General features: G+C 48.9%; 1 protein-coding gene across 1 annotated transcript; it reads right to left on the bottom strand.

Moving 5' to 3' along the window:
• Positions 1-481: 481 nt before the first annotated feature.
• Positions 482-12,780, bottom strand: tmem198 (transmembrane protein 198). Its single transcript, XM_033024914.1, has 5 exons — positions 12,598-12,780; positions 9,011-9,245; positions 4,501-5,076; positions 1,671-1,828; positions 482-753 (listed from the first exon to the last, which is right to left on the bottom strand). The coding sequence occupies exons 2-5, from the start codon at positions 9,171-9,173 to the stop codon at positions 622-624; spliced, it is 1,029 nt and encodes a 342-aa protein (XP_032880805.1). The 5' UTR covers positions 9,174-9,245; positions 12,598-12,780; the 3' UTR covers positions 482-621.
• Between the last annotated feature and the right edge of the window lie 1,955 nt (positions 12,781-14,735).

Raw genomic sequence — 14,735 nt, 5'->3', positions numbered from 1 at the left:
GTCCCAGCAATGCAGTCTCTTCAAGATGTCCCCTCCATGGGTCATTGGAGATGGGTTCACCGGCTGGGCGAAGCATCCTTCCCCAACCCAACCGAAGTCACGGAACTCCGTCGTCCCAGCGCAGCGTTGACGGCGGTCGTAACATCTTCCGCGATGGAAGCTGTTGGGTGGGTCGTTTGAGGAGATGGCGGGTTGAGGTCGAGAAGGTGCGAGAATGAATGTCCGTGGCACCTCTCTCTCCCTGTCCCTCGCCAACTCTCTCCCCAACTCCCTCGGTGGAGTTCGGCCCTCGTAGGCTCGTCCTTCAGGGTTTAACCTGCCCCTTGTGTGGCCGTGGGCAGGTCATGTCGGCCAAAGGCTCCTGCATCAGGTGCAGGTTGAGGGGAACGGGAGAGAGAGGACAGAGGGATGGACCATCCCAGATCCCGTTGACCCTTGGGTTGGGGTTGGGACAAGGGGCGAGGCGAATATTCAGTTCAGGCGAATATATTAACTCTGTTGTTGTCCACGCCAGTCCGCGGGGAGGGGGGGAAGATCCTCGAGACAGTCGCTGGGCATCCTCCGCCCTCTCCCCGGGGGGCCGCGCCCGCTGGTCATCTCCAGCCGCCTCTGCCCGCGGCCTCACACGCGGACCGCCGGAGCGGAGGAGGTGAGGGGCACGGTGGAGCCACAATCGTAGTCGACGTCCACCATGGTCTGGGCACCGCTGGGGGGGCAACCGGCCTGGCGGTCTCGGAAACTCTGAATGTAGCTCTGTGCGATGGAGGGAGAGAGAGAGAGAGAGAGAGAGAGAAGAGGCGTCAATTGTATTGTATTGTATTGTATTGTATTCAAATTTATTGTCATTGTCTCAGTTAGAGACAACGAAATGAATTTCCCTTACAGGCAGTATCATAAAAATAAAAATAAATAAATAATAATAAATAATAAAACATATTAAAAATAAAATAGAATTTAAAAAAAATTCAAGGAGGGGAGGTCATAAGTGATAGCAGCAGAATTAGGCCATTCGGCCCATCAAATCTACTCCGCCATTCAATCATGGCTGATCTACATTTCCCTCCTAACCCCATTCGCCCCGTAACCCCAAATAACGCCCGTACTAACCAAGAATCTATCTATCTCTGCCATCAAAAATATCCACAATAGACAATAGGAGCAGGAGTAGGCCATTCGGCCCTTCTAGCCAGCACCGTCATTCAATGTGATCATGGCTGATCATCCCCAATCAGTACCCCGTTCCTGCCTTCTCCCCGTATCCCCTGACTCCGCTATCTTTAAGAGCCCTATCCAGCTCTCTCTTGAAAGCATCCAGAGAACCGGCCTCCACCGCCCTCTGAGGAAGAGAATTCCACAGACTCACCACTCTCTGTGAGAAAACGTGTTTCCTCGTCTCCGTTCTAAATGGCTTACTCCTTATTCTTAAACTGTGTGGCCTCTGGTTCTGGACTCCCCCAACATCGGGAACATGTTTCCTGCCTCTAGCGTGTCCAAACCCTTAATAATCTTATATGTTTCTATGAGATCCCTCCCTCTCATCCTTCTAAACTCCAGAGTGTACAAGCCCCATGATGATCAGCCATGAACACATTGAATGGCGGTGCTGGCTCGAAGGGCCGAATGGCCTACTCCTGCACCTATTGTCTATTGTCTATTGAGAGGAAACTGACCGGAGAGAGGACATCGCCATCGTAGCGTCGCACAGGGTTGGGCTTCCTCCGGTAGGCCTGCTCCTGGTAGGAACGCCGCTGTCTCCGTTGTTTCCTCTTCGCCTCCCGTTGCCGAATGCGCATCAGCTGCACCCGCCGTCGCCTCCTGCTGATGATCACTGCAAGGACGGGCGTCGGGAGAAAGGAGGAGAGAGTGTGAGTTAGACTCTGGGGCGACTGGACCATCAAACCACAACCACGATGGCGCAGCGGTAGAGTTGCCGCCTTGCAGCGGATGCAGCGTCAGGAGACCCGGGTTCCATCCCCACTACGGGCGCTGCCTGTACGGAGTTTGTACGTTCTCCCCGTGACCTGCGTGGGCTTTCCCCGAGATCTTTGGTTTCCTCCCACACTTGGCTTGGTAAATGTAAAAATTGTCCCTGCCGTGTGTAGGATAGTGTTAGTGTGCGGTGATCGCTGGTCGGCGCGGACCCGGTGGGCCGAAGGGCCTGTTTCCGCGCTGTATCTCTAAACTAAACTAAAGTTTACCAGAGAGCAGTCCTGAACTACTATCTACTGAAGAAGGGTTTCGGCCCGAAACGATACCTATTTCCTTCGCTCCATAGATGCTGCTGCACCCGCTGAGTTTCTCCAGCACTTTTGTCTACCTTCGATTTTCCAGCCTCTGCAGTTCCTTCTTAAACTACTATCTACCTCATTGGGACTATCCTTGATCGGACTTTGCTGGCTTTACCTTGCACTAAATGTTATTCCCTTATCATGTATCTGTACACTGTTAATGGCTCGATTGCAATCATGTATTGTCTTTCTGCTGACTGGTTACCACGCAACAAAAGCTTTTCACTGTACCTCGGTACACGTGACAATAAACTAAACTGTAAACAATCTTCACCCTGGTATAGATATCGGTTTATTATTGTCACCTGTATTACAGGAGGAATGGATAGGATGAATGCCTTTTACCCAGAATAGTTTAGTTTTGTTTATAGTCATGGTCCTGGAGTCATGCTGACCGGTTGCATCGTGGCTTGGTTCGGCAACTTGAGCGCTCTGGAAAGGAAAAGACTACAAAAGTAGTAAACACTGCCCAGTCCATCATCGGCTCTGACCTCCCTACCATCGAGGGGATTTATCGCAGTTGCTGCCTCAAAAAGGCTGGCAGCATTATCAAGGACCCACACCATCCTGGCCACACACTCATCTCCCCGCTTCCTTCAGGTAGAAGGTACAGGAGCATGAAGACTGCAACGTCCAGGTTCAGGAATAGCTACTTCCCCACAGCTATCAGGCTAATAAACCTGGCTCGGCCAAAACTCTGATTATTAATAATCCATTATCTGTTATTTGCACTTTACCAGTTTATTTATTCATGTGTGTATATATTTATATTATGGTATATGGACACACTGATCTGTTTTGTAGTCATGCCTACTATGTTCTGTGTGCTGATGCAAAGCAAGAATCTCATTGTCCTATACAGGGACACATGACAATAAACTCACTTGAACTTGAACTTGAGTCATACAGTGTGGAAATTGACACTTCTGCCCAACTTGCCCACACTGGTCAACATGCCCCACCTACATTTGGCCCAATATCCCTCTAAACCTGTCCTATCCATTTACCTGTCGAAATGTTTCTTAAACATTGCTATACCTCCTGCCTCAATTACCTCCTCCTGCAGCTCATTCCACGCACCCACAACCCTTTGTGTGAAAAAGTTACCCCTCTGATTCCTATGTTTAAGAAGGAACTGCAGATGCTGGAAAAATCGTAGGTAGATAAAAATGCTGGAGAAACTCAGCGGGTGAGGCAGCATCTATGGAGCGAAGGAATAGGTGACGTTTCGGGTCGAGACCCTTCTTCAGACTCAATCAGAATCCTCATAATTTTCCTATTAAATCTTCCCCCTCCCCCCCTCACCTTGAACCTATGTTGTCTGGTCCTCGATTCCCCTATTCTGGGCAAGAGACTCTGTTTGACTACCTGATCTATTCCTCTCATGATTTTGAACACGATTTTAGTTTTGTTTTGTTTAGTTCAGTTTAATTTAGTTTAGATACAGCGCGGAATCAGGCCCTTCGGCCCACACCGACCAGCGATCATTCTGTACACGCTAGGGAATATTTTTTACCAAAGCCAATTAACCTGTACGTCTTTGGGATGTGGGTGGAAACCGGAGCACCCGGGGAAAACCCACGTGGTCCCAGGGAGAACGTACAAATTCCGTACAGACAGCGCCTGTATTCAGGATTGGAGAACGTACAAATTCCACACGGAGGTCAGGATCGAACCCGGGTCTCCGACGTTATGAGGCAGCAACTCTACCGCTGTGCCCCCGTGCCGCCCTGCGTTCGTTGCTGCCAAGCAAGCCAGGCTGAGGCGGCGTGACTAGGCCGGTTACCGGGGGCAACGGGGCCTACCTGTTTTCATTTCAATTTTTAGGCCTATTTTTAGATATGGTAATTTAAAAATTTTTTAAAGCTATATGTATTTATTCTGTTTTTATTAACCGCACTGATGGTAACTGATCGAGAAACATTTTTTTCGTTTCATCTATGTATGTAAATAGTTAAAATTACATTAAAGTAAATACTGAATACTGAAAGTGTTTAAGAAGGAACTGCAGATGCTGGAAAATCGATGGTACACAAAAATGCTGGAGAAACCCAGCGGGTGCAGCAGCATTTATGGAGCGAAGGAAATAGGCAACGTTTCGGGCCGAAACCTTTCTTCAGACTGAAGAAGGGTTTCGGCCCGAAACGTTGCCTTTTTCCTTCGCTCCATAGGTGCTGCTGCACCCACTGAATACTGAAATACTGAATACTACCTTCTGTGTGCGAGTAGCCTTCGGCCGTGATCTTGAACTGCACCAGCACTCCGAGGGCGGTGAGCACAGGCCAGATGCCCAGGATGACCCAGCTGTACCAGCACATGGGCTGCACGGGGGACACCTTGATCCGCTCGTAGACGTACTGCACCAGCAGGAAGATCTCGACGAAGTAGTCCACGGTGACGGTGATGATGGCCGCGCCGAAGACGGCGGTGGAGAGGACGGTGAAGAAGCGCTGCCACTGCAGGGTGAGCACGGCGAAGAACATTCCGGCACCCAGCAGCAGCCCGATGGGCACCCACATGGTGCGGGGGTGGTAGAACTGCTCCAGGACCAGCAGGGTCGACACGGCCACCAGCAGGCCCAGCAGCAGGCCCACCATGAACAGGCCCACGCTCCGCACCAGCATGGTGACCAGGCCGCAGAGGATGCCGATGCCCAGGCCGATTCCCACGCTGGCCTCCATGCTCAGCTGAGTGTCCAGCACCCTCTCCTTGTAGCACAGCATAAAGATGACAATGGAGCCAAACATCAGGCCCGTGAGGAACATGATGGCCTTGAAGCAGCGGTAGCCTGGGCCAAAGAGAGAGAGAGAGAGACAACACTCAGTGTTTAGACTCGCTACAACACACAGTGTTGTACTCGCTAGAATTTAGAAGATTGAGGGGGGATCTTATAGAAACTTACAAAATTCTTAAGGGGTTGGACAGGCTAGATGCAGGAAGATTGCTCCCGATATTGGGGAAGTCCAGAACTAGGGGTCACAGTTTAAGGATAAGAGGGAAATCTTTTAGGACCGAGATGAGGAAAACATTTTTCACACAGAGTGGTGAATCTCTGGAATTCTCTGCCACAGAAGGTAGTTGAGGCCAGTTCATTGGCTATATTTAAGAGGGAGTTAGATGTGGCCCTTGTGGCTAAAGGGATCAGGGGGTATGGAGAGAAGGCAGGTACAGGATACTGAGTTGGATGATCAGCCATGATCATATTGAATGGCGGTGCAGGCTCGAAGGGCCGAATGGCCTACTCCTGCACCTATTTTCTATGTTTCTATGACAATAGACAATATGTGCATGAGTTGGCCATTCGGCCCTTCGACCCAGCACTGCCATTCAATAGACAATAGGTGCAGGAGTAGGCCATTCGGCCCTTCGAGCCAGCACTGCCATTCAATGGACAATAGACAGTAGGTGCAGGAGTAGGCCATTCGGCCCTTCGAGCCAGCACCGCCATTCAAGGTGATCATGGCTGATCATCCCCAATCAGTACCCCGTTCCCGCCTTCTCCCCATATCACCCGACTCCGCTATCTTTAAGAGCCCTATCTAGCTCTCTCTTGAAAGTATCCAGAGAACCGGCCTCCACCGCCCTCTGAGGCAGAGAATTCCACAGGCTCACAACTCTCTGTGTGAAAAAGTGTTTCCTCGTCTCCGTTCTAAATGGCTTACCCCTTATTCTTAAACTGTGGCCCCTGGTTCTGGACTCCCCCAACATCGGGAACATGTTTCCTGCCGCTACCCTGTCCAAACCCTTAATAATCTTATATGTTTCAATAAGATCCCATCTCATCCTTCTAAATTCCAGAGTGTACAAGCCCAGCCGCTCCATTCTCTCAGCATATGACAGTCCGCCATCCCGAGAATTAACCTGGTGAACCTACGCTGCACTCCCTCAATAGCAAGAATGTCCTTCCTCAAATTAGGAGACCAAAACGGCACACAATGCTCCAGGTGTGGTCTCACTAGGGCCCTGTACAACTGCAGAAGGACCTCTTTGCTCCTACACCCAACTCTTCTTGTTATGAAGGCCATGTGGAAAGGATGTTTCCCATGTTTCCATTAAAGGACGCTCTTTTAGAAAGGAGGTGAGGAGGAACTTCTTCAGTCAGAGGGTAGTTAATCTGTGGAACTCATTGCCACAGAGGGCTGTGGAGGCCAAGTCAGTGGATATTTTTAGGGCAGAGATAGACAAATTCTTGATTAGTACGGGTGTCAAGGGTTATGGGGAGAAGGCAGGAAAATTAGATTAGGAGGCAGAGATCAGCCATGATTGAATGGCAGAGTAGACTCGATGGGCCGAATGGCCTAATTCTGCTCTTATAACTTGTGAAATTAAAGGGCGTGGACCCATGAAGGCCAAGTTTGCAGATGATATAAAAGTGGGTGGTTTTGCAGATGGTGAAGATGGTTGTGAACGATTGCAGCAGGATCTGGATCGATTGGCCAGGTGGACAGAGGAATGGTTGATGGAATTTAATACAGAGAAATGTGAGGTGTTGTATTTTGGGACGTCGAACAAGGGCAGGACCTACACAATGAATGGTAGGCCTCTGGGTGATGTTGTAGAGCAGAGGGATCTAGGAGTACAGGTGCATGGTTCCTTGAAGGTCGAGTCGCAGCTAGATAGGGGTGGTCAAAAAGGCTTTTGGCACTTTGGCCTTCATCAGCCAGATATTGAATATAGAAGTTGGGAGGTCATGTTGCAGTTGTACAAGACGTTGGTGAGATCGCATTTACAGTCTTGTGTTCAGTTCTGGGCACCGTGTTATAGGAAAGATGTTGTCAAACTGCAAAGGGTACAGAGAAGATTTACAAGGATGTTGCCAGGACTAGGGGGTGTGAGCTACAGGGAGAGGTTGAGTAGGCTGGGTCTCTATTCCATGGAGCGCAGGAGGATGAGGGGTGATCTTATAGAGGTGTACAAAATCACGAGAGGAATAGATCGGGTAGATGCACAGAGTAGGGGAATCTCTTGCACAGAGTAGGGGAATCAAGGACCAGAGGATATATGTTTAAGGTGAGGGGGAAAAGATTTAATATGAATCTGAGGGGTAACTTTTTCATACAGAGGGTGGTGGGTGTATGGAACAAGCTGCCAGAAGATGTAGTTGAGGTAGGGATATATAGGAACATAGAAAATAGCTGCAGGAGTAGGCCATTTGGCCTTTCGAGCACAGCACCGCCATTCAATGTGATCATGGGTGATCACTAAAATCAGTACCCCGTTCCTGCTTAATCCCCCAATTTCCCTTGATGCCTTTAGCCCTAAGAGCTAAATCTAACTCTCTCTTGAAAACATCCAGTGAACTGGCCTCCACTGCCTTCTGTGGCAGAGAATTCCGCAGATTCACAACTCTCTGGGTGAAAAAGGTTTTTCCTCATCTCAGTCCTAAATCGCAACGTTTAAGAAACAGTTAGACAGCTGCATGGATAGAACAGGTTGGGATGGATGAGAGCCAAACGCGGGCAGGCGGAACTAGTATAGCGGGGACATATTGGTCGGAATCACTCCATGACTCTATGAACCTTTCATTGCTGTAGCCCTAACGGGGCCTCTCCCACTTAGGTGATTTTTCAGGCTACTGCCGGTGACTGTTAAGTTGCCCGCAGTCGCCTGAAAAAACGGCAACTGGAATGGCGACTGTCAGAGTGGAACACACACACGCACACACGCACGCACACACACACACACACACACACATTATGCAGTCGGGGACAGGGCAAGCGGGGGGAGCGCTCGCTGTCAGAGTGAAATTCCAACGGTGCAAAGCCAATGTGATACATACACGCACCGCGATGAACAGGAAGGTTGGCGCTGTCATTAAGACGCCAAAAGCACAGTGTACGGTAAGTCCCTTAAAAGGGGGGGGGGGGAGAGGGGGGGAGACAGGATGGGAAGAAGGAGTGGAGACAACTTTTAAGAAGCCAGAGATACACGGCTGTGAAGCTCGGCTAATTTAACATTACCAGTCGGTTATCCTTGGTTCTGAAAACTACTGCTTACGTTTTTTTTCTCCCAATGAGCCAATGAAATTCACCAGTCAGCACCGGGTACAACCTACGAGAACCTGGCGATCCACCCATGACTCGAGAATTCTCGCTACTCTCCATGGCGGCTTCATTCTGGTCGCTGCTAATTTTTCCAACTAGTTACATAGAACCATAGAAAATAGGTGCAGGAGGAGGCCATTCGGCCCTTCGAGCCAGCCACCGCCATCCATTGTGATCATGGCTGATCATCCCCAATCAATAACCCGTGCCTGCCTTCTCCCCATATCCCTTGACTCCACTAGAGCTCTATCTAACTCTCTCTTAAATCCATCCAGTGACTTGGCCTCCATTGCTCTCTGTGGCAGGGAATTCCACAAATTCACAACTCTCTGGGTGAAAAAGTTTTTTCTCACCTCAGTCTTAAATGACCTCCCCTTTATTCTAAGACTGTGTGGCCCGTGGTTCTGGACTCGCCCAACATTGGGAACATTTTTCCTGCCTCTAGCTTGTCCAGTCCTTTTATGATTTTGTATGTTTCTCTAAGATTCCCCCTCATCCTTCTAAACTCCAGTGAAGTTCCTGCATTCTAGTTCCCAGAATGCGGGATCTCCTCACGACCACAAACTCAGCAATCACCCGCGAATACCACGTGGCCACATAGTGGCGACCGCATAGTCTCCTGCAGTCTCCTGGAAAGTCGCCAAAGTGGGACAGGCCCAGTAACTCAAGCCCACTCACCAAAGAAGCAGTAGATGAGGCCGAAGAGGCAGCACATGGAGCAGACCACGGACGGCACGATGTCATACTGGCGGTCGATCTCCCGGTCGCACGCACGGATGGTGCTCTGACCCGTGGCCTGGGTCAAGAGTTTAAAGTGCAAGGCTTGAAGTGTGGAGGTCATGGCTTCTGCGTTACCTTGGCAGCGGCCGCCGGTCAAAGGTCAGAGGGCAGCCTCCATTCAAGGCCAGGGGTGCTGCAAACACAAGATAGATGATGGCATGATTACAGAATCCTTACACTTCGCAAGTCCACTGGTTGTAGGAGTAGAATTAAGGCCATTCGGCCCATCGAGTCCACTCCGCCATTCAATCATGGCTGATCTCTGCCTCCTAATCCCATTTTCCTGCCTTCTCCCCATAACCCTTGACACCCGTTCTAATCAAGAACCTGTCTATCTCTGCCTTAAAAATATCCACTGACTTGGCCTCCACTGGCAATGAGTTCCACAGATTCACCACCCTCTGACTAAAGAAGTTCCTACTGACCTCCTTTCTAAAAGAGCGCCCTTTAATTCTGAGGCTGTGACCTCTGGTCCTGGACTCTCCCACCAGTGGAAACATCCTCTCCACATCCACTCTATCCAGGCCTTTCACTATTCTGTACGTTTCAATGAGGCACCCCCTCATCCTTCTAAACTCCAGCGAGTACAGGCCCAGTGCCGACAAACGCTCATCGTATGTTAACCCACTCATTCCTGGGATCGTTCTTGTAAACCTCCTCTGGACCCTCTCCCAGAGCCGGTACATCCTTCCTCAGATATGGGGCCCAGATGTGCTCACAATAATCCAAATGCAGCCTGACCAGCGCCTTATAGAGCCTCAGCAATACATCCCTGTTCTTGTATTCCAGTCCTCTTGATATAAATGCTAGCATTGAATTGACTTCCTTACTACCGATTCGACTTGCAGATTGAGTTTCTGGGAGTCCTACACCATCACTCCCAAGTCCCTTTGCCCCTCCAATCTCTGGTTTCTCTCCCCATTTAGAACCACAATGGCCGCACTCTTGTCCCATTTGCCCACGGGCGGCACGGTGGCGCAGCGGGTAAGTAAGTAAATAGGTTTATTGGCCAAGTATTCACATACAAGGAATTTGCCTTGGTGCTCCGCCCACAAGTAACAACATGACATGCAGTGACAGTTACGAATGACTCAGGAAACACTAAACATTAATAATAATAAAACATTCATGATAAAACACCATTGATCAAGCATGTGAACCAACAAAATACCAGATCAAAGGGAGGCTACAGATTTTTGGCTGTTGAGCAGAGCAACTACTCGTGGATAAAAACTGTTTTTATGTCTGGCTGTGGCAGCTTTGACAGTCCGGAGTCGCCTTCCAGAGGGAAGTGATTCAAAGAGTTTGTGGCCAGGGTGAGAGGGGTCAGAGATGATCTTGCCCGCTCGCTTCCTGGCCCTTGCAGTGTACAGAGTTGCTGCCTCACAGCGCCATAGACCCGGGTTCGATCCCGACTATGGGCGCTGTCTGTACGGAGTTTGTGACCTGTGTGGGTTTTCTCCGAGACCTTCGGTTTCCTCCCACACGTCCATTTTTGTAGGTTAATTGGCTTGGAGTAAATGTAAATTGGCCCTAGTGTGTGTTGGGTGGCGTTAGTGTGCGGGGATCGCTGGTCGGTGCGGACTCGGTGGGCCGAAGGGCTTGTTTCCGCGCTGTATAACTCTCTGACTCCAGGACATTCTGTACCCCTTCAAGCCTCCTTGACAGTTCTCCTCCAACCCTGCCCCCTTGTACCTTGCTCATCTTCATCACTCTATCATTAACGGCCATGCCTTGAACTCTCAAAGATACAATAGACAATAGGTGCAGGAGCAGGCCATTCGGCCCTTCGAGCCAGCACCGCCATTCAATGTGATCATGGCTGATCATCCCCAATCAGTACCCCGTTCCTCCCTTCTCCCCCATATCCCCTGACTCCGCTATTTTTAAGAGCCCTGTCTAGCTCTCTGTTGAAAGCATCCAGAGAACCTGCCTCCACCGCCCTCTGAGGCATAGAATTCTACAGACTCACCACCCTCTGTGAGAAAAAGGGTTTCCTCGTCTCTGTTCTAAATGGCTTACTCCTTATTCTTAAACTGTGTGGCCCCTGGTTCTGGACTCCCCCAACATCGGGAACATGTTTCCTGCCTCTAGTGTGTCCAAACCCTTAATAATCTTATATGTTTCAATGAGATGCCCTCTCATCCTTCTAAACTCCAGAGTGTACAAGCCCAGCCGTTCCATTCTCTACGAGCTTTGGAATCCAATCGCTAAACAGTCACACCTCTCTGCCGCTCGTTCTTGGGCACTCGACAGCCGCCAGAAACATGATGGGCCGAAGGGCCTGTTTATTTCCTCTGTGACAATCAGCTCCTTCAACTGTTCCCTCTGGGACCAAATCTCAGGTTACCTGTCCCAACATCTCCTGATGAATCGCGACAGAATCCTACAGCATGGAAACAGTCCCCTCGGCCCAACTTGTCCACACCGACCAACATGTCCCAGCTACACTAGTCCCTCCTGCCCGCGTTTGGCCCAGATCCCTCCAAACCTGTCCTATTCATGTACCTGTCTAAAACATTGGGATAGTCCCAGCCTCAACTACCTCCTCTGGCAGCTCGTTCCATACACCCACCACCCTTTGCGTGAAAAAGTTACCCCTCAGATTCCTATTAAATCTTTTCCCCTTCACCTTGAACCTATGTCCTCTGATCCTCGATTCCCCTACTCTGGGCAAGAGACTACTCTGTGCATCTACCCGATCTATTCCTCTCATGATTTTATACACCTCTATAAGATCACCCCTCATCCTCCTGCGCTCCATGGAATAGAGACCCAGCCTGCTCAACCTCTCCCTGTAGCTCACACCCTCTAGTCCTGGCAACATCCTCGTAAATCTTCTCTGCACCCACTTCCCAGCTTGACAACATCTTTCCTATAACATGGTGGTCAGAACTGAACACAATACTCTAAATGCGGCCTCACCAACGCCTTCTACAACTGCAACATGGCCTCCCAACTTCTATATAACGTATATAACTTCTTTTTTTTTGGTTTATTCTGGAGTACTACATTTACATATCTGTAAACCATACTTAATGGGTCTGTTTTGGGACATATAACAATAAAAACACTCTTGACTTTGACCTAAGAGGTTAGGTGGCGCAGCGGTAGAGTTGCTGCCTTACAGGGCTCACAGCGCCAGAGACCCGGGTTCAATCCTGACCACGGGTGCTGTCTGTGCGGAGTTTGTACGTTATCCCCGTGAGTTTCCTCCGAGTTCTTCGGTCTCCTCCCCCACTCCAAAGACGTGCGGGTTTGTAGGTTAATTGGCTTGGTATAAATTTTAACATTGTTCCATAGTGTGTGTAGGGTAGTGTCAATGGCCTGTCCTACTTGGCTATTTTTTCGGTGGTGCCAAAAGATTTTGAACATTTCAAAATCCAGCGGCGACAAAAAAAATGTTGCGACACTTGAAGAAACGGCAAGCGTCAATACGTGATCACGCCACATCACGCTGCAAATTTTTCGATGCGTGCACTCACTTGCTTTATGCCCACGCCAGTTTGAAGACTCACGTTGCACGCTCTCACCAGACCCCGGGCGTAGGACGTATCTCTGTCCGTCTGTACCCCAGCGCAGGTTGGCTGGTCCCAATCCCTCGCTATGCGCGCCGATCTCAGCTCGCTCTGGAGGAAGGGAAAACACGAGAAAGTTCAGTTCTCCAAGTTCAGGCCCCGAGTTGAAGTTATATTGTGGAACACCCCAGAGTGTCTCATAGCTGGCCACCCGCCAGTCACGGCGCCAGGCGGAAGAGGGCTTTGCCCGAGCCGGATGCTTTCCCCTTTACCGGGGTTGTACAGTAGTTATTAGAATATTTGTAACATAGTTGTCTGATGATTTTGTGACATGGTGATGGGGATGTCTCCACGGTTTGTTTTTTTTTTGGTTTTTTGTATTGTGTTGAAATTAAATAAATTATTTTTGGATACAAAAATAAAAATAAAAAGTCTCTCAAAGCAACATTACCAGGCCTGGATGAACCATGAAGTAAAATAAACACATGCCGAGGGCATCGAGAGGTACCACAGAGAGCTTTATTCAGTGCCAGATTCACCATGGACCATGGTACATAGAAACATAGAAACATAGGTGCAGGAGTAGGCCATTCGGCCCTTCGAGCCTGCACCGCCATTCACCACATCTACAAATGTGCAGCTGAACCAAGGGCCACAAAAAGGTCCCCCTATAAATGAAAAGAAAAACTACACACATATAAAAGAGAAATAATAATAATATGGTAAATGGTAGGGAATTGAAGAATGTAGGTGAACAGAGGGATCTGGGAATAACTGTGCACAGTTCCCTGAAAGTGGAATCTCATGTAGATAGGGTGGTAAAGAAAGCTTTTGGTGTGCTGGCCTTTATAAATCAGAGCACTGAGTATAGAAGTTGGGATGTAATGTTAAAATTGTACAAGGCATTGGTGAGGCCAATTCTGGAGTATGGTGTACAATTTTGGTCGCCTAATTATAGGAAGGATGTCAACAAAATAGAGAGAGTACAGAGGAGATTTACTAGAATGTTGCCTGGGTTTCAGCAACTAAGTTACAGAGAAAGGTTGAACAAGTTAGGGCTTTATTCTTTGGAGCGCAGAAGGTTAAGGGGGGTCTTGATAGAGGTTTTTAAAATGATGAGAGGGATAGACAGAGTTGACGTGGAAAAGCTTTTCCCACTGAGAGTAGGGAAGATTCAAACAAGGGGACATGACTTGAGAATTAAGGGACTGAAGTTTAGGGGTAACATGAGGGGGAACTTCTTTACTCAGAGAGTGGTAGCTGTGTGGAATGAGCTTCCAGTGAAGGTGGTGGAGGCAGGTTCGTTTTTATCATTTAAAAATAAATTGGATAGTTATATGGATGGGAAAGGAATGGAGGGTTATGGTCTGAGCGCAGGTATATGGGACTAGGGGAGATTATGTGTTCGGCACGGACTAGAAGGGTCGAGATGGCCTGTTTCCGTGCTGTAATTGTTATATGGTTATATGGTTAATAATAATAATAATATATGACTATTAATATTATTATGGTATTGAAGAGGTTAATGATATATTTTAATCTTGGGCACACAACACAATTAGAATCTGGCAACGGCCCCACACGGTCCAGGGAGCGACCTCAGCTCGCTTTAGGACGTGTTCAGTACTTGCCAAACTACATCCATCTGCCCGCTGGTGGTAGACGGGTTGCCAGCTGCAACAGTTTAAGAATAAGGAGTAAGCCATTTAGAACGGAGACGAGGAAACACTTTTTTCTCACAGATAGTTGTGAGTCTGTGGAATTCTCTGGATACTTTCAAGAGAGAGCTAGATAGGGTTCTTAAAGATAGCGGAGTCAGGGGATACGGGGAGAAGGCAGGAACGGGGTACTGATTGCATGATCACATCATACGAGCGGTACTGGCTCGAAGGGCCGAATGGCCTACTCCTGCACCTATTGTCTATTGTCTATTGTAGACTTGCTAGTAGTTTTTAGTTTAGTTTGAAGAAGCATGGGGGAGGGGTCACTGCTTTTGACCACGCACGAGTTTGACCCCAAGTAAGATCAAAATGACCATCTCTTATCGACAAAACATACAAACAATGGGATAGACTGGGGATTAGGAAAGTAGGAGATATGTATGA

This window comes from Amblyraja radiata, chromosome 7 (genome assembly GCF_010909765.2).
Source record: "Amblyraja radiata isolate CabotCenter1 chromosome 7, sAmbRad1.1.pri, whole genome shotgun sequence".
Taxonomy (NCBI): Eukaryota; Metazoa; Chordata; class Chondrichthyes; order Rajiformes; family Rajidae; genus Amblyraja; species Amblyraja radiata.
This window is presented reverse-complemented; position numbering and strand designations above follow the sequence as displayed.

Coding starts and splice junctions, on each gene's coding strand:
- tmem198 (XM_033024914.1), bottom strand. CDS start 9,173: ATGACCTCCACACTTCAAGCCTTGCACTTTAAACTCTTGACCCAGGCC. Junction 5,077..9,010: donor CCTCATCTACTGCTTCTTTG/GTGAGTGGGCTT, acceptor TCTTTGGCCCAG/GCTACCGCTGCTTCAAGGCC. Junction 754..1,670: donor ATGGCGATGTCCTCTCTCCG/GTCAGTTTCCTC, acceptor TCCATCGCACAG/AGCTACATTCAGAGTTTCCG.